Here is a 19,115-nt window from a genome sequence, read left to right as displayed (position 1 = left end):
AAATGAAAAATTATCTTAGGAGATGAACTCATAAGTAGGGGTGTCCAAGGACCCGCATCAACCGACCCGCCCGCCCGAAACCGCCCGAACCGAAGGTCCACGGGCGGCTCCGAATCCAGCTACGGTCGGTCACGGATTGGGAAGAAAACAACCCGAATAGGTCGGTTCGGATCCGGATTTCAAAATATTTCACCCGAAAAACCCGAACCGACCGAATATTTATAATAAAAAAAAAAAAAAAGTAGATTTGACATTTCATTTTAGTGATTCAGTCTTCAGTCCCCAGAACAGGACAGCCCATGCCTTGCCCAGCCCGAGACTCAAAGCTCACACCTTCCCAACATAAACATCAGCCGTTCATCACAAAATAAAATTTAAAATGAATGGTCTTGATGAGAGTAAGACAGACCATGATATGACCGGTTCAGTGGCATAATAATCTATTTTAAACCAACGGCTATAATCTAAGATGAAAAGGAAATCTAACGGTGAGAATTAAATGGGAAGATCTGATATCTCTCAACTAGTCTCAAGAGTCTCTTCAGCCTCCACTCTTCTCTTCAGTTTTCGCTTCAGAGACAGACACCCCTAATGGACGTGGCTTCCCTTTCACGCCTCCTCCTTCCCTTTTCACTCTTCCTCATCTCTTCAGTCTTCATTTCTTCAGTCTCAGACTCTTGGGTCTTTACTTGCTCTCTCAAACTCTCTCAAACTCTCACAATCTCACACTCTATAAAGTCTAAACCGTTTCCCCAAATCCAAAGTTCCAAACTACTGTTTCTCCAAAATCCAAATCCAGATTCTAAAGAACAAACCCTAGCCGCCTCCAATGCCGTTACCCAGTCCCCTCTCCGCCTCTAACGCCTAGCGCCACCGCTGCTGTCCACTCCTCTCTCCATAGCTACCGCCGGAGTCATCCCGTGTACTCTTCACTGAGTCAATAAGGTAATTTTTCTTTGTTTCTCATCTTTCTTTTATGTTAATCTTGTTGATTTCATTTGTGATGGAAGTCAAATGTTCAAATCAAATAAACCCAAAGATTCATACTATGAAACCCTAACGAAAAAAAACTTAGAAACCCTAACTACTTAACTTTTGTTCTGTGTTCTTTTCTTTAATCAATTTTGATCCTGTTTTAATTTTATACAGGATTGAAAGCTGACTCCCAAGTATCATTATCTGCCCTTAAGTATGAGCTTGCCATACACCCACGGTTTCCTCATCCCGTGTACTCTTCACTGAGTCAGTAAGGTAATTTTTCTTTGTTTCTCATCTTTCTTTTATGTTAATCTCGTTGGTTTCATTTGTGATGGAAATCAAATGTTCAAATCAAATAAACCCAAAGATTCATACTATGAAACCCTAACTAAAAAAAACTTAGAAACCCTAACTATTTAACTTTTGTTCTGTGTTCTTTTCTTTAATCAATTTTGATCCTGTTTTAATTTTATACAGGATTGAAAGCTGATTCCAAGTATCATTATCTACCCTCAAGTTTGAAACCCATACACCCACGGTTTTCTTCAAGGTATGGTTTTTGCATTCCTTTGTATTTAGTTTTAAAAAAAAATGTAGTGACTGACTGACTGGTGATTGTTCATTTGTTTGATATTTCTTTTTACAAAAGGGGCAGAGTAATTTAAATGATAAATAGAATGTTGAAAGGGAAACTATTGAATGTAACTCATTAGAGTTGTTTTTAAAGTTTTAGAACATTTACCTTGCTTTGTATGAGAAGATTGTTATGATGTGATTAGTAGAATGTTGAAAGGGAAACTACTGATTTAGTTCATGAGAGTTGCATTAATGTGGCTTGCAGATGCTTTTGTTTTTGCTTTTCTATTAGTTTGTAGCTTTGTATGTTCTGTATTGCCCAAATTAGACAAGGTTTATTTAACATTTTGGTCATAGCATCTTATGGAAGTTTTAGTCTACCTTGCTTTGTTTTTAACACATTTAACACCTAGAAGTTGATTATATGAGAAGATTGTTATGATGTGAACAAAGTTGATTTAACATTTTGGTTATAGCATCTTATAGAAGTTTTAGTTTGCTTTGTTTTGTTTTTAACACATTTAACACAAGTTTTAGAACATTTACCTTACTTTGTATGAGAAGATTGTTATGATGTGATTAGTATGATCATGCAATTTGTCACTGCTAAGAAGAGATCTGTGATCTTGCATGTCCCTAATTAATTTACTTCATTGAGACTATTGAGTTATCTGTGATCTTTCTTTCTAATAATCTCTTTTGATTATGTTTATTAAAATGTTTGCTTCCAGGATACTGGTTTTCCTTTTTGGTGTGTGTGCTTATTATTTATTATTATTATTAAAGCTATTAATTATACTTGTTACTCTAGTTTGCTAATATGTATTTTTGTTTTTTTAGGTCATGGAAACCAACACTAATGAACCCTTTGTCCAAACACCAGCTGCTACAAAAGATGATATTCCCACCCAAGTTGAGGATTCTGCTGCTACCCAAGCTGCTTCCCAAGCTAAAGCAACTGCTGCTTCTGAGTTGCCCCCAGTTCCACCATGCCAAGTGAGTATGACAGCTCCTGTTAGTGGTAGTTGTAGCGGTAGGAAAAAGTCTGTTGTTTGGGGTCACTTTGAAAAAGTAAAGATAGGTGAGGGTGATACTAGTAAGACTAAGGCTATCTGTAATTATTGTCAAAAATCTTATAACGCTGATAGTAAGAGTTGTGGTACCAGTAATTTGTTAGCTCATGTGCCAATATGTCCCAAGAACCCTAATAGAGAAGATGTAGTTAAAGGGCAGAAAACATTAGCTTTTGTACCCAAAAAGGATGGAGAAGACGGATTGCACCTTGTGTCAACATCCTTTTCTGTTGAGGCTTGTAGAAAGGCATTGGCTGAAATGGTTATAATTGATGAGTTGCCTTTTAGGTATGTCGAGGGGTATGGGTTTAAGAAATTTGTTAGAACCTTGCAACCTAAGCTTAGATTAAAGGATATCCCATCTCGTCAAACTGTGGCTAGGGATGTGATTGGCATTTATAATAGTGAGAGAGAGAAGCTAAGGAAATCCTTGAAGGGTTGTAGGGTGTGTCTCACTACGGACACATGGACTTCTATTCAAAATTTAAATTATATGTGTCTGACTTGTCACTTTATTGATGATGCTTGGAAATTGCATAAGAGAATTCTAAATTTTTGTCAAGTTGAAGACCACAAGGGGGAGACTATAGGTAGAAAGATTGAGATGTCGTTGCGTGAGTGGGGTATTGATGGGATATTTACCTTGACAGTAGATAATGCTAGCTTAAATTTAACAACAATTAAATTTCTGCAAAGGGTGACTAAAGATTGGAATGGGGCAGTTTTAGGAAATGAGTACATGCACATGAGGTGTTGTGCCCATATCCTAAATCTCATTGTGGGGGAGGGTTTAAAAGAGATAGATGCATCTGTTGCTAAGGTGCGTGAAGCTGTGAGGTATGTGAAGTCCTCACCCAATAGAAGTCAAACTTTTAAGAGTTTTATAGAGAGGTTAGGTATGGAGTCCAAGAGTCTTCTCAGTCTAGATGTACCTACTAGGTGGAACTCGACCTATATCATGTTAGAAACTGCTGAAAAATTTGAGAAAGTGTTTCTCCGAATGGATTTTGAAGATGATGGTTATTCGTCGTACTTGAGGACCAAGGAAGATAATGGTGGTTTGGGGTCTCCATGTACGATTGATTTCCAAAATTGTAGGGTGTTTGTGACTTTCTTAAGGCTGTTTTATAATGCAACAAAGAAATTTTCTAGTTCATTGTATGTTACTTCAAATGCCTTCTATGATGAGATCTTTGTTATTCAGGAGAGTATTTCCAATTTAGTTAAATCCCAAAACACTCTCTTGAAAAGCACAGCCACAAACATGCAAACTAAGTTTGAGAAGTATTGGGGGGAAGGGGAGAAAATTAATCCTCTTTTGTATGTGGCTGTGGTCTTTGATCCACGAAAAAAATTGAGGTTTTTGAAGTTTTCATTTTCTGAAATTTATGGGAATGCAGTTGCTGAAGTGATGGTTGATAAGGTGAAAGACCTTTTGTTTAAGTTGTATAATTTTTACAATTGTATTCATTCACCAAATGTGCAAGATCAAAGTGGGAGTGAGAGGACAGAATTGGAAACTGATGCTAGTGATCCATATGTTATGGTTCACTCGCGATATGAGCGTTTTTTGCAAGTTGAGCAATCTGTAGGTTGTAGTAATGAGCTTGAGAGGTATTTGGCTGAAAACTGTGATGGTAGAAAGGATGCAAATTTTGAGATATTGGAGTGGTGGAGGGACAATTGTAATAGGTACCGAGTGTTGTCTAAAGTAGTTAAGGATGTGCTGGCTGTGCCAGTTTCCACTGTTGCATCTGAGTCAGCATTTAGCACTGGAGGTCGAATTGTTGATCCATTTCGAAGTGCATTATCTCCTCTCATGGTTCAAAACCTTGTATGTTCACAAAATTGGCTTCAAGCCACAGTTCCAATTTCTCATCGCCAATCAAGGGATGATGTTGAGGCATTGGAGGAGGAGTTACTTGACTTAGGTAATATGCTTAAATTCTGAAACTTAGTGTATTAATTTTATTGAATGTCTCATGTATTCAAGCAAAATTTAATCTATTGTGTTTATTTCCTATTATTTTCTAGTTTTAAATCAACAACCAGCAAATACAAGCTCAAGCAAGGGTTCCACTTCAGGCAAACGACCCTTGATTAGCATTGATGATTAATCACTGACTTGGTATGATTCTGCCTTTATAGCCTCTTACTATTATATACTTGTTTTCCTTACTAGTTGGTCTTGTACTTGGTACTAATGTATTATTTGTTGAATATTTTTTTGTCTATTGTAGGAGGATGGTAATTTATTTTGTAAAGAAGGCAGCATTTTGGAAATATTTTGGAAGCTTTTTGGACATATTGCTTTTCTAACTTGTAACAATACTCAAACTGTCAATACTTATAGAAAAGAAATCTTAGTTCATAGGTTTTCTTTTCTATTAGTTATAGACTTATAAACTATAGAGTAGTCATTCAATGCTTTGGAAAAGCTATTTTTTGGAAATACCTATGGTATTTGATTGTTGTAATTAATTATATAGCTTGGAACTTTGTATAACTAGCAAGCTTTCTGCCTTATGGGTTACTGCCCAAAAAACTTGCAGTGACTGCCTTTATGTTACTAAGTTTATATATCTGTTGGAATATTGCATTATAGGATTATTTGTTGTGATTTATTTTATTGCTGGAAAATTGGAAATATTATTTGTTGTGGACCTTGTGGTTTGCAGGATATATGGGTGTTGAGCAGTTTACTGCCTAGGAGTTTATTGTGTTGTTTAGCAGATTATATATTATTTTGTGTGTTTATTTTTTGTTCTTAATGTGGGAAAGATTATGTATTGGGATTGATAGGTGCCTCTTGTTCCAGATCACAAGTAACTAAAAAATAAGGTACTTTTTGGTGTGTTGTGTTGATCACAGGTGATAAAAAGAATAAGCTTTATTTGGGCCTTTTGATTTGTCCTGATTGATGGCCCAATAGGTCTAGTTTTGTTAAGCTGTTTATTGTATTGTTTAACAGATTATATTTTATTTTTTGTGTTTATTTTTTGTTCTTAATGTGGGAAAGATTATGTATTGGGTTCTTGTTCCAGATCATAAGTGACTAAAAAATAAGAGATTTTTATAGGTGTGTTGTGTTGATCACAGGTGATAAAAAGAATAATGCTTTATTTGGGCCTTTTGATTTGTCCTGATTGATGGCCCAATAGGTTTAGTTTTGTTAAGCTGGAAGCTCTATTTAAAAATAAATTAAGTAAAAAGTCCCTAAAAAATGTATTTTCTGTAATTTTAACTCTGTCAAAAAGTCCGGCCCAATCTGAGGCCCAGACCCGTGAAACCGATGACTCCGACCCGAACATCCCGATTACCCAATATGTCGGATCCGACCCAATATTCGGTCGAATACGGATCCCAAATTCAGGAAACCGAATCAATCGGGTCGAGTTCGGTTTGGGCCCAAAACCGACCCGGCCCGACCCGTGGACACCCCTACTCATAAGACATATTTGTGAAGTATTTTGTGAAAATTCCCCAAAAAGAAAAACTGCCATAAGGACCAACCGGAACGTGGTCAACCTCACCCAACAAAGCGCGTATAGGGATCTCATCAGCCGTTATATTTTATTATTATTATATTGCTTAGAACATTATCATTTGGAGCAACCAGAGGCGAAGAAGAGGCAAAGATCAGTAAAAGCATAGAGTACAGAGTGTGAGGCCAGAAACCAACAATAAACATTTGAAGCTGCTTTTACATCTTCTATAATAATATTATTAAATAAATAAAACATTATTATCACAGGAGCATTAAAACATTTACATTAAACTTTATTCAAATACAATAGTAGTACTATTATCATATGTATGATATTTATGGGATTCTGGAATCCTCAATTATTGTTATGTTTGGATTCAGACGTTAGATTCGAAGTTAAGCTGCAGCCTGCAGCAGCCACAATACAAAAATACATTCGTAGTGTTCCTGGGGCTTTCTTTCTCATCAAAACAATCATACAAACTGAGTCGACGACATTTCTCTCTAACTCTCAATGGACTTTTGAAGAACAAGATCTGTAGTCTGTTCTGTTGCACTACGTAATAATTATTATCCAGGTCAGCCTTTTCTTTTTCTCAAGTACAATTTCCACTCTCCATGTCAAGTTACTCTTTCAAATTCTTTGACTTGGTATTAAACTTCAAATTCTTCTTCTTCCTTTCTTTTTATGTATGTCTTCGTCTAATTATTCTTTGTGTTTGTGAAATTTAACTCTCTCTTTTTTTTAAGGTGTTGTTATTATGTTAAGGGTGATGGGGGTGACTTTCTTTTATTCAAAATTTCCCCTCTTTTCTGGCTTCTGGGTCTATGTAGTTTCTCTGATTCCAGTTACTTTGTTCTGGGGTTGTTGAATTAAAAGGGGTTTTAATTATGCTTTCTACATCAGTGGACTGAAGACTGTATCTGGGGAGTTGGGTTCACTAAATGCCTATATAAAAATTTGATCTTCCAAGCTTTTTAATTTGGGAACATAAACATTTCACCGTTGGTCTGATAGTTTAAGATTAATGTTCAAGTTGGTTGCTTTGTTTATATTTGTGTTTAAAATTTTTAACCAATGAATTGAATTGATAAACTTCAACCTCAATGGTCTAATTTTCTTTTATTCGGAAGAAGAAAGTTTGCAATCCTTTTGTGGCCAAGAAGGGGTTCTTATGGTGGTCTGCTATTGAAACTGCTAACTTGTAGCTGAGCAAATTATAGTGATTGCTCCAGTGATTTTGTTTTTGTCCATTCTTTTTCTTTAACCAATTTATTAACCATGAGATTGTTAGTATGCGGAACATGATTAATCTGCAGTCCCCACCTTTTCAGTACTTAAGCTTTAAAGACTAATTGGACTGATTTTATTATAACATGGTTTCCTCTGGTGTTACCAGATGGCATATGGCTGATCACTCAACTGGTGGTCTCTTTTGCAGGTCTTGGACATGCTTCTTCGTACCCATTAGTTGATGAATTGGATTTGACATGGTTTCTTTGGCTTTCAATTCGGTGGTTTACATTGTGGGTTGATCACTCCCTGCCATTCAACTTAGTTGTCTAAATATGCAAATATCATGGGAATACCAAGTTACTCTATTAAAAGAAACTGTAGCAGATTCTTATCATTGAGATGTGACTTCTTGTTTCATCTTTGGAGGCAAAAAGAAAAAATAGAGATGTAGACTTGTGTGACTTCTTGTTTCTGCTTTGACCATATGACGTTTCTTTGTAATGCACCTATATATCTTGTTTATTCAACCCAATGAAGCCTTCAATTGTAAGCCTTGTATCTCAAATTCATTTTTAAATTTTAAGCTTTTTATAGAGTTGTGCCATACTGCATTTATCGATTTTGTAGGTGGATGAGGGTTCGGCTGCCATCTAAGACCATGAATCACAATAGTATCATATTGTCCGAACAAAGTGAGGCCACCAGAGGAGTCAAACAGCCATATTATGCTACCCTCTCCCCAGTACATAATTTTTTTACCATTGAATCAGAAGGCAATAGTTTATCAGCTAGTGAATGTTCATCTTCACATTCATTGCCTTTCATTCATACTGAATCTTTTAGTTCTCCTACTCATACCCGAGCATCTACGGTCCATCCTCAAAAGCATTGTTTGAAATCTTTATCAAATAGTCCCCTGTCTCCTGGTTCTTATGTCCAAAATTCTAAGAGCACATTTTCACGTGCATCCGTGTTCTGTACCAGCTTATACCAGTCTTCTTCATCAAGCTCTGAAACCCATCGGCAACTTGGAAATCTCCCATTTCTTCCACATCCTCCATCCTATAACCAGTCCATTTCTGCTGTTGATTCAAAAGCTCCATTGCTTTTCAGTGGGGATATAGACAATCAATATGATGAGGAGCATTCAGATGCTCTTATGAAAGACTTTCTTAATTTTCCTGGAGATGCTTCTGATGAACTTCATGGTGTAAGTTGTGCAAGCGACAGTCTAGCGCTAACAGAGCAATTGGAGCTACAGTTTTTGTCTGATGAACTTGACATGGCTATCACTGACCATGGAGAAAATCCCAGGCTTGATGTAAGTATCTTGCGACCATCACTGTTTAAATTTTAATTTAATATATATGTGCTGAATTAAGTTTCAGTTTTTCGAAACTTTATTTTATACTATAGCACCATGTAGAGGGTAAGGACAATAGTAAATAGTGCTGAATCCAATATGACTTGATATTCATTTAATTTAACTTTTGGCATTATCAACAAACTTTTATTACAGTTCAAAAGAACGGAATGAATGAAATATGGTTTTTCTTTTTGTGTCAAATATAAAATCTCAGGGAGGGGGGAGGGGGGGGGGGGAATGAATTTATTCGTGCATCAATGCTCGTATGTATGTGCCTTTTGGGACTGCTGCATATTCTTCTACTTACTAGTATTTGCTTTGGCTGTTGTCTTTCATCTAGGAAATTTATGAAACACCACAAGCTCCATCAAAACCAGCCATAGAATTGTCATGCAATCAAAGTTATCACTCTGTGGTGGAAGCTCTTGATGATCTTTCAAGTCAGCCATCTCCTGGGTCAGCCGCTCTGCAGAAGCCAAGAATGAGATGGACACCTGAGCTCCATGAGCGTTTTGTGGAGGCTGTCAGCAAGCTTGATGGGGCTGAAAGTAAGCTAGCTACTTGTTCTATTCTATGATACAAATGGGGCTGATTTTTTTTTTTTTTGGTTTTGTTTTCAAGGAAGTATCTTTTTTTTTTTTTAGTAAGTGAAAGAATTTTCAATCTTATCAACTGTTATGAATAATTTGAAAGTCCTATTGTCTTTCTGTTACGTACGAGCCTGATTTGTTTGATTTGAAATGTAGAGGCTACTCCAAAGGGTGTATTGAAGCTTATGAATGTTGAAGGTTTGACCATCTATCATGTGAAAAGCCACTTACAGGTACTTATTTGCATTTACATATATCTGCTGAATTAAGTTTAACTGTTCAGTAGGCTACAAGTCATATTAAGCCTGTGTTATTTATGTCTATGCAGAAATACCGACTTGCCAAGTATATGCCAGAGAAAAAGGAAGGTAAAGGAATGTAAAATGGAAATAGAGTGATGCTTATGTTCGTCATTATTACAATCATCTTTCAGAAATGATCAAATCATTTCAATATAAGCATCTAGATCTATTCATTCTTAGCAGCTTATTTTGTCAATGAGCTCTAGTTCAAATGACACCACTTCCCTTGTAAGAATAGAGAAGAGGGTGATATTGAGGGTTCAAGACCCTGTGAGGTGCATATGTAACTTACACATCAAGAAAATAAAGGTTTCAGCAGCTTTCACCCTGTTTTACCAGCAAAACTCTTTGGAGTGATACCAACAATTATAGCAGTAGATGAGATATATATTCACATGCACACACACATTATTCATGTCTAGACCCACTTTTCTTCACCATATAATGCTCCAGTCTCCTTGTCTCTTGTTTCTTAAGATGCTTGATATTTGTACTTAAACTCTTGATGATGGTGTACCTGTTGTACACCTCCTGTGTACAAGGCTATGCCCTCTCTTCCTTTATCATTAATGAAATATGTACTTGCAAAAAATAATAATAATAGCACACTAGGGTTTCCATTTACCATAAGCAAAAAAAAAATAGCAATAATATTTTTTGAAATAATAATGTGCAAGTGGTGTTGTTGGTTAAGTACCATTGTTGGACCCAACTAAGCTTCTGAGTTAAGGTAATATCTCAACATGTTGGATCAAGCTTTCACAAATCCCAGATCCGAATAATTGACATAACAACAATTAGTCATGGATTTTGAAATAGCAAGCACAAAGTTAAAGGCAGAGCCCTATTATGGGAAAATTAATTTTAGTTTTGGCAAAGCACTATAAAAAAATGGTCCATTTTCCCCCTATTTTCCTAAGAAGATATCAATTGTATGTAACTTTACTTAATGGCCCCCCTTGAGATTTTCTTAAATTCTCAACTACCACTTATTTGAATGCCGAAACATTTTGTTTCAGACCACCTTTACTTTCTTCTGCCACTTGTACTTTATTAGAACAAAGAGCATATAGAATAGGTGTCCTAAGAAGTAGAGAAACATTTCCCTATGTATAACTAAAACCCTTTGCCTTTTTCTTTCATTTGGATGGGAAGTTTGCTATCTTGTTTAGACTTTCTTAGAATCATTAGTTTTTATATCTTTATATTTCTATACTAGTGTTTTTATCTTTCGTACTGTTGCAGATGTTTGCACTCGAATTTTTCTCTTGATGCTTGTTGCTCTGTTGGTGTTTTGCTTTGATGTTCTATCTTTCTTTTTTCTATTATTATTATATTTCTCTGATTTTGGTTCATACATGTTTAAGTGATGTTATAATGTAAACTTCCTAAAAGGACTTGATTTTTTTAATCTTTCATAATATCTAAAACTATTAATGCTCTAATGGTTCCACCACTAATGCATATTTTGAAAGAAAAAGTGGTGAAAATATACAAGTTAACGCATAATCATTTATCCCAAATGTCAAAATTTTAAATTTTGGTTGCTCTAAAGGCCCAAGACTTATACCTAAGAAAATTGACATTGCCTCTTGAATGTGATCTAGACTTTGCCTACAAATATTTTTTACAATATATATGTGTAAATATACATATGCACATAGGTTGAACTCAAGTTACACCGAGTGTAACATTTGCCAACGTTACACTGAGTGTGTTTTTTAGTAGAGCCACTGTTAGGTCACATTTTCTCCTACTTTTTATTCTTGAAATATATCTACAAGATCAAAGGACAATAATTATCTTATCTACAAAATATTTAAATTTAAAGTTTTTGTACTTTAATATTATACACAAGATGAATTATGGATTGTATAATAGACAACATTCAATTAATAGGAAATTTGGTGTCTGTGTGTGTGTGTTGTTAAGAACAAAGAGACCATATAATCCGATAGGGGGATTCTTAAAATATTAATCTAATAAAAAATTATTTATAGTGTAACAATTGATGAAGACTTACATCATTTCTAACTTGATCTTGACTATTTATATATATATATACACATGAAACCCTATGTATATATATTGGATTTAAAACTTTGGATATAAATAGCTTTGGCCCATTAACAAAAAATTTTGGTCACTACTGTCGAATATATCTTTTGTTGAGTAAGGATTGATTAGGGCATTGCAAGGAAGATCAAAGAAGCTGACCACTAAGTTTGATATTGAATGAGAAGAACTTGAGAAGAAACTAAGGAGCATTATCTATGAGTCTTGCACTTAAAGTATAATGTGCTGAATTTAACTTATCTCCAAGAATTGTAGAAAACGTAGTCAATTAGCAGTAGCTCAATTAGCACTTCCTTCTCCCACAATAATGGAATGAAGGGTGACAACATGGATCCAAGACCCACCAGGTGCATGTGTGAATTACCAATAAATAAATAAAATAAAATTTACAGAAAAAATTCATTCAAGATATGTAAATCGAAATCTCTTACAAATCGATTGCATTTGAGAAAAAAGTTGTATCAAACATGCTTGGAAGAGCATAGTGATATATAGATCCTTTTAATGCTTTTTATAGATTAACTATTCTATTTTCAAGCATGAAGGCTAAAATTTTGGAGGAGAATCAAGCCTTATTGCTTTTAATCTCATTTCCTTGATATGATACCTTGGTGATGTGCGACACTTGGATTGTTTAGAAACGTTGTCTGTTTAAAGAAGAGGCTAACCAGGAATATAGCTTGATGTGGTTTGGTAGATGACTCACATGTGAGGGGGAGATTTGTTTAAATATTTACATGTGAGTGGTGTGGTTTGTTAAGTGGTTAAATCCCATGTCAGATAGTAGCGACAGGAATAAGTAGTTAACATAACATTGTTGGACTTAACCCATTAGCTTAAACTTGTGAGTCAAAGTGATATCCCTACATTTTGTGTCAAGCCCTCACATAGAGGTTCCTAGGAGTTAATTTCCAACTCTCACAAACCCAAGATCTTAATATCAACAACAATAATAAACATATATCAAGGTTTTTCTTTCTGTTAAATTTTTTAAATTCTAATTTCTTCTTTTATTAGTGGTTAGTTTTACAAACACTATCCATGTGGAAATTCAGTTTTCTTCTTCAAATCATGGGAATTCTCTTTTCTCTTGCAAATTTATTTATTTTATGCATTGAAGGTTCTGATTCTAGATTTCATATAATGCAGTTATATAATATTCCTTATCCTTGACTATGCCACTCTTTCATATCTCTCAACTAGTATCAATGACATGTATCTTTCAAACTTTTTATTTCTTGAATGAAACATTATGTTCATTATCTACATGCTGAGATCTGTACCATGGTCTGTTTTTGAGTATTTGGGGATTAGAGTCCCTCTCTCTCTCTAGTGCATTGCTGTCAAGGAGAATGTAAAAGCATACAACTGCATTTGAATATGGCAAGAAACTTTCTTTTGCAGATAGTTTACATTTTGTCATGTCCTCTTTTTTTCCAGAGAAGAAGGCTTCCAGCTCTGAAGAAAAGAAAGCAGCTTCAACTAGCAATGAAAGTGATGGACGTAGAAAAGGGTCAATATTATTTTCATTTTTGTTTCCTAATATGTATTGTGTGTTGATATGCGTGTGCAGTATATATATTTTCCCTTTTTTCTTTTGTTGAAAATAAAATTGTGAAATTTTCTATTTTGTCCTAGGAGCATGCACATAACTGAGGCTCTGCGCATGCAAATTGAAGTTCAGAAACAACTGCATGAACAGCTTGAGGTTTGTTTTATGCTTCTTTTATAAATCTGGCATTCTGAGTTTTGATCCTATCCCACTCTCTCGCTCCCCATCACTTAAGTATTCTTATATTTAAGCTTTTGGTCCTATCCCACTCTCTCGCTCTCCATACTTAGTCTTGATATTTTTCAATTTGTACATTCTTTATTCTGCTAATCTTATTTCTCTTTTCTTATTAAGAGAGAGAGAGAGAGAGAGGCCAAAAAATCGATATATATATATATATATATATAAAAGCATAGATCTCATGTGGGAAAACATGAGATTTTACCAAGTAACGCATTCTATGCAAATGGAATTAAAATATTCTCAAGTGTCATATCAGAGATTAGAACAAATTAAATATTGACTTTTTATTTCATTTGGTTCAATTTTCAAGACTTTTCTAATTAAAAAATAAATAATCTTTGTATCCTTTGGTTCAATGTTTCAAGACTTTTCATCTCTCATACATACACACAAAATTCTTTGCATTTTAATTCATCAGTTTCACCTCTTGCACTTCTATCCCTTTATATATACCTACTCATAGCCCTTCATACCATTTCATCTCAAATACACACAAACCAAAAACAATGTTTCATCTTTTGACAATACCTACCTAGCTCTAACATTGATGTTTCATCTAATCCTAACCTGTATGAGTTGACTAGAACTAATGAAGGAGGGCTGGTATTTTATATTAAGTGACAACAGCAATTATAATAATTATGCTATAATACATATGCAACATTCTTCAAAACTATCTTACATAAAACATTACAACATTATCCATGCATTGCATAGAGGAACATGCAAGGTACTTGTTATTCTTTGTTTTGAGATTTTTCCTTCACACAGGTCCAAAGGGCCCTTCAGTTACGCATAGAGGAACATGCAAGGTACTTGCAGAAGATCTTGGAGGAACAACAGGAAGCTGGCATTGCCTTAATTTCTCCTCCAACCTCGTCATCGCTGGCTAATCCACACCAAGATTCTGAAATGCAGCCTTCTTCTCCATCAGCTGGTGCATCCACTCCAGACCCAGCTGAATCTAAATCTGATTCATCTTCACCTCTGTCATCCAAGCATAAAGTTACTGATAGTAGTGATTCTATGCCACAGGTATGCTCAAAAAGACTCCGTCTGGAAGAGAAACAAGAATCCTGTTCAGATGAGACAGCAGCTGGAAATGCTGTGTAATGACTACAATTACTTTGCTTGTTATCTCCAACATTTGCTTCATCACCACAATGACCCAGCTCCTGTAAATCCGCCAATCCCATGTAAAGTTGTAGCTGAATTGAGATTTGTTTAATTTGTATCTCTTGACAATTGACATTTTAGTGTTTTGAATGGAAGAGATTCAGTCCTTTCAGTCAGAGAGTTGGACATTGAACTAGTTTGTTATGTTTTTGCTTTTTGCTTTTTGCTTTTTGCTTTTTCAATTGGTAGTTCATATTGTAATCTTCAACTGAAATCTAAATTTGCATTTGAATTTCTATAATGAATAGCCAAGTATGGTCCTAGTTTTCCAAATTTTTATAGTTTCCTTTAGATCTTCACGTAATCCAAATTCATCATTCAATTTCCAGTCACCCATGTGAACTTAAAAATCAGCCACCCTTCTGCAACTCTACGTATGACGTTCAATTATGTCAATTTCAATTGATTTAGAGATCTAAAAAAAATGACAAGAACTTTTACAATAATCAATCACATCCATCACAAGTTAGATTTCAAAAATTTTTCTATTAACGATGTGATAACAATCATTGAAATTCTATATAATATTTCAAAGCTAAAGCGTAATATTTATTATTGTTACATTTATGTTAAGTCACAAGAACATAACATGTTGGTCCACTTGTCTCCTCTCTCTTTCTTAATGTAGAAGAGAGTGCATCTATATATAAAGTGTTATTATTGGGTACTCTGAGAGTTTATTCCCTCCCTCTCACATAGAGGTGGGTCCCTCCCACCATGAGCCCACCCCCATGTGAGAGAGCACAGTGTACTCTCGAACTACTTAATAATTTTTCTCTATAAATTATAAAGTCCCAAACAAAAGGATGCTATAAAGGTTTTTTTTTTTTCCCTTTAATTTTTCAACCATAAGTTTTTTCTTTAGAAACTTTTCAACGAAAAGTTGAAGACTTGGCTTTGTTTATTTTTGTGAACAACTTATTTCATTTTTTGTTAAAAGTGTGGTAAAGTATACTTGTACTTTAAAAAAAAGAAAATATAAATAAAAATAAGGTTTTAAAAGCTGTACATAAAAGCTAAAAAGCAAAAAGCTAGCTTATAAGTTAGTCTCAAACACACCTATAAAAACTTATTTTCGACATATACTTTTTTTTTTCCTTATATTTCGTTTAACTTTTGGGCTTTTTTTTTATTAAAAAAAAAATAAGGTTTAAAGTGTCCACTGGCAGCGACAAGAAAAAAGTTTCACTAAAAAAATTAGGAAGATTATATAGTGGCACAAAGCATGGTTGTCAAAATTCCAATCTGGATCCTACAATTTTACGATCCTACCTACACAAAACGATCCGGATCTTTCAAGGATCTTTAGTAGGATCGCTACTGAACATTGTGTAAAACACCTTGAATGTTTAGACCCCCAAATTACAAATTACCAATTCAAGCTAGTTATCAAATAATGTATGTACAGAATATGAACATAAGCTTAAAACAGAATTGATAAAACAATCTAAACCAAATAAAATCACAACCACAGCAAAAATTAAATGACAAAGATGAAGGGAAGAGAGATGCAAACACAAAGACAACACAGCGATGTGTTATCGAAGAAGAAATTGAAGTCCTCGGCGTAAAACCTCTCCACCGCCCTCCAATCGGTCAATAATCCACTAGAGAATGAAGTTGGGATACATGAACAGCATAAGACCCTCCAAGCCTAATCTACCCAGTGTACCTAAACCCTCCAAGCTTCTTGCTCCAACGAGGTTACACCGAACCTTTGTCTTCTCTAACTTACTAGATTCCGCTATACCCCATAACATCAACCAATATCAATTGGTCCCTTCCTAACTGCTTCCCAAGCACCAAACAGCCTCCTCACAAATATAAGTATGGTGAGAAAAGGTTTTGACTAATGTACCTCTCAAGGATGTAATAATGGAGAGAGTAAGAGTAGAGGAATTTAGAGAATCAAAGGATGAAGATTGTAGATGAGTCAATCTTGTTTTTCTCTATGGTTTCTCTCTCAAAATTCTCTCTGGAAACTCTCTACAATACGTGGGTATAAGGGGTATTTATACTAGTATGTGTTTGGAATGCAAAAGGTTAGTTTTTCCCAAACAGAGTGGACTGGCAACTTGGCCTCGAGACTGGACTGAGTCGCGAGTTGAAGTCGCAAGCTAACTGCCTGGCTAACCTGGGATTTTTGTCCTGTAGTGCAATAGCTGGCATGACTCTTCAGCTCCTCTGCATGCTTCACACGTGTGTCTTTTTTGGCGACTTGCCAGCCGCGAGCTACTCGCAAGATCCAGTCACGAGTCCCTACAAAATGCACACTTTTGAGCTTTCTTTACACTCTCTCACGCACTACTCTTACATGATTCCTACCTAAATACAGGGTTTCTAAATGCTGAATTACAAGTAAATTTGGCACGGAATAAAGCTAACAAAATAGTTGATTAAATTCAACCTTACAGTTACGATCTTTCAGGATCGGTAGTATTATACGATTCTGATGATCCCAAACAATCCTGGTTTCTTATAATCTTCTTTAACTTGATAGAAGACTTAGTTGGACTCAAATGAAAAATAGCATTCCAATAGACTCAGTTTTGATATTCTAAGGTAGAGAGATAGAATGTCAATTAGACCTAAATGAAAATAACTTCCTAATAAAGTGTCATGTTTTGAGATTTTTTACCTTTTTAAATTATGCTTACAAATGGATATAGTGATGTATGGTAATCAATCATCAATCAATATCATATCATATATAATAGCAAAAGCCTTTTCTTGCAATTAAGGTTGTGCTGCCATGTAGGAAAAAAAAAAACCTATCTAAAATTCTACCACATTTAAGTAAAAAAAAAAAAGGCGAAAAGCATATTTTCGTCCCTACATTTTCACACGATTCCCACTTTGGTCCCTATATTTATTTTTACCGCTTTTAGTCCCTATTTAGAAAAACGCCTTCTATTTTAGTCCTTTCCGTCAATGCCGTTAGGGCACTAACCTACGTGGCAAAGGAATTATTAAAATAATAATAAAAAATTTTATTTTGTCATTAAAAAATGTTAAGTCAGCATTTAAATTTTAAAAAAAATAATTTATTAATTTTAACTAAATAAAAGAAATAAAAAACAGAAATAAAAATAAAAAATCACATTAATTGAGATTGAAGTATGTCTTGAGCAAGAACAACAAGAACACAAACTCAGATCTAAAAACACAAAATTAAAATCCAAAAATCACAAACCCAAAAAATAAGAACGTCAAATTAAACCTAAACAAGGAATTAAACATGAAAACAAACACAAAACACAAACTCAAAAAATTAAAATAAAACCAGCACAAACCCAAAAAATTAAAATAAAACCAGTCTTCTGTTTGTATCTTTGTTTTTCTTCTTTCTTTTCAGATCCATGACTCTCTCTTTCTCTCTCAAATACCAACACCTGAACACAGCATATCGCCACCGACGCAACGCACGCGCGACGCCGTGGTGGTGCGCCTCGTCGAGACGCTCTCCAGGCAGTCCATTCTCTCCAAGTGCTACGGCACCTTGCCGAGCGACGAGGCCTCCTCCGCCGCGCGCCTCATCGAGACTGAGGCTTTCTCCACCGCCGCCGCATCCGCCTCTGCCGAGGACGACGGCATCAAGATCCTCCAGGTTTACTCTTGCGAGATCAGCCGCAAAATGCTCGACACTGTTAAGACTCATGCCTCCTCTGCCGCCGCTTCTTCTATCGTCAACGCTGGAACTGCGCCGCAGACTCCGTCTCTCGAGGGTGCTTCCGCCACCACTGCCAGTGAGGATAACTCTCCTACCGTCACTGAATCTTAGTCTCTCTCTAGGATTTAGCTTTTCTGGTATGCTAGGATAACTGTGTATTTGTGTTTGGTTGACAAGAAAGGGCAAGAAAATGCTATAGGTTAATTTTCTGTTGTTATTTTTTGGATTGGTGATTTTTGAATTTTAATTTTGTATTTTTAGATCTGAGTTTGTGTTCTTGATGTTCTTGTTCAAGACACACTTTGATCTCAATTAATGTGATTTTTTATTTTTATTTATGTTTTTTATTTTTTTTATCTAGTTAAAATTAATAAATTATTTTTTTAAATTTAAATGCTGACTTAACATTTTTTAATGACAAAATAAAATTTTTTATTATTATTTTAATAATTTTGTTTGCCACGTAGGTCAGTGCCCTAACGGCACTGACGGAAAGGACTAAAACAGAAGGCGTTTTTCTAAATAGGGACTAAAAATGGTAAAAATAAAATATAGGGACCAAAGTGGGAATCGTGTGAAAATGTAGGGACAAAAATGTGCTTTTCGCCAAAAAAAAATGATAAATTATATTGTGTCACAACTTTAAAACACCATTTAATGTTTTTCAATGTATTTAAAAAAAAAAAAAAAAAAAAAAACCCTTGAAATTTAGAGGTAGAGAAAGAGAGAGACAGAGTTTGTAAGAGGGAGAAACGTTTTGGTACAACCTAAAAAAAATAAAAAATAAAA

The 19,115-nt window shown here is 35.0% G+C and overlaps 3 protein-coding genes across 5 annotated transcripts; all 3 read left to right on the top strand.

Annotated features, from left to right (window-relative positions):
• The first annotated feature begins 379 nt into the window (after positions 1-379).
• Positions 380-4,578, top strand: LOC126728938 (zinc finger BED domain-containing protein RICESLEEPER 1-like). The gene is made up of 5 exons (XM_050434683.1): positions 380-398; positions 1,150-1,242; positions 1,456-1,528; positions 2,286-2,292; positions 2,395-4,578. Exons 1-5 carry the CDS (start codon positions 380-382, stop codon positions 4,576-4,578), a joined length of 2,376 nt encoding a protein of 791 aa, XP_050290640.1.
• A 1,763-nt stretch (positions 4,579-6,341) lies between these two features.
• LOC126727678 (myb family transcription factor PHL6) lies at positions 6,342-14,789 on the top strand. 3 transcript variants are annotated; one of them, XM_050433607.1, is made up of 9 exons: positions 6,342-6,692; positions 7,557-7,641; positions 7,979-8,672; positions 9,058-9,265; positions 9,464-9,540; positions 9,636-9,675; positions 13,126-13,198; positions 13,324-13,393; positions 14,252-14,789. In XM_050433607.1, exons 3-9 carry the CDS (start codon positions 7,983-7,985, stop codon positions 14,591-14,593), a joined length of 1,500 nt encoding a protein of 499 aa, XP_050289564.1. In that variant the 5' UTR covers positions 6,342-6,692; positions 7,557-7,641; positions 7,979-7,982; the 3' UTR covers positions 14,594-14,789. The 3 variants fall into 3 exon arrangements, with proteins under 3 accessions (XP_050289564.1, XP_050289563.1, XP_050289562.1); XM_050433605.1 differs by having other exon boundaries at positions 6,343-6,692; positions 7,557-7,897; XM_050433606.1 differs by having other exon boundaries at positions 7,557-8,672.
• A 2,526-nt stretch (positions 14,790-17,315) lies between these two features.
• LOC126728936 (MFP1 attachment factor 1-like) lies at positions 17,316-18,437 on the top strand. Its single transcript, XM_050434682.1, has 2 exons — positions 17,316-17,329; positions 18,059-18,437. The coding sequence occupies exons 1-2, from the start codon at positions 17,316-17,318 to the stop codon at positions 18,435-18,437; spliced, it is 393 nt and encodes a 130-aa protein (XP_050290639.1).
• The last annotated feature ends 678 nt before the right edge of the window (positions 18,438-19,115 follow it).

Source organism: Quercus robur, chromosome 5 (assembly GCF_932294415.1).
Source record: "Quercus robur chromosome 5, dhQueRobu3.1, whole genome shotgun sequence".
NCBI classification, from domain to species: domain Eukaryota; kingdom Viridiplantae; phylum Streptophyta; class Magnoliopsida; order Fagales; family Fagaceae; genus Quercus; species Quercus robur.
Note: the sequence above shows the minus strand (reverse complement) of the source record. Positions and strands in the feature narration are given on the sequence as shown.

Coding starts and splice junctions, on each gene's coding strand:
- LOC126728938 (XM_050434683.1), top strand. Junction 1,243..1,455: donor TCCCGTGTACTCTTCACTGA/GTCAGTAAGGTA, acceptor AATTTTATACAG/GATTGAAAGCTGATTCCAAG.
- LOC126727678 (XM_050433607.1), top strand. CDS start 7,983: ATGAGGGTTCGGCTGCCATCTAAGACCATGAATCACAATAGTATCATA. Junction 13,199..13,323: donor AGTGATGGACGTAGAAAAGG/GTCAATATTATT, acceptor ATTTTGTCCTAG/GAGCATGCACATAACTGAGG. Junction 13,394..14,251: donor AACTGCATGAACAGCTTGAG/GTTTGTTTTATG, acceptor TCCTTCACACAG/GTCCAAAGGGCCCTTCAGTT.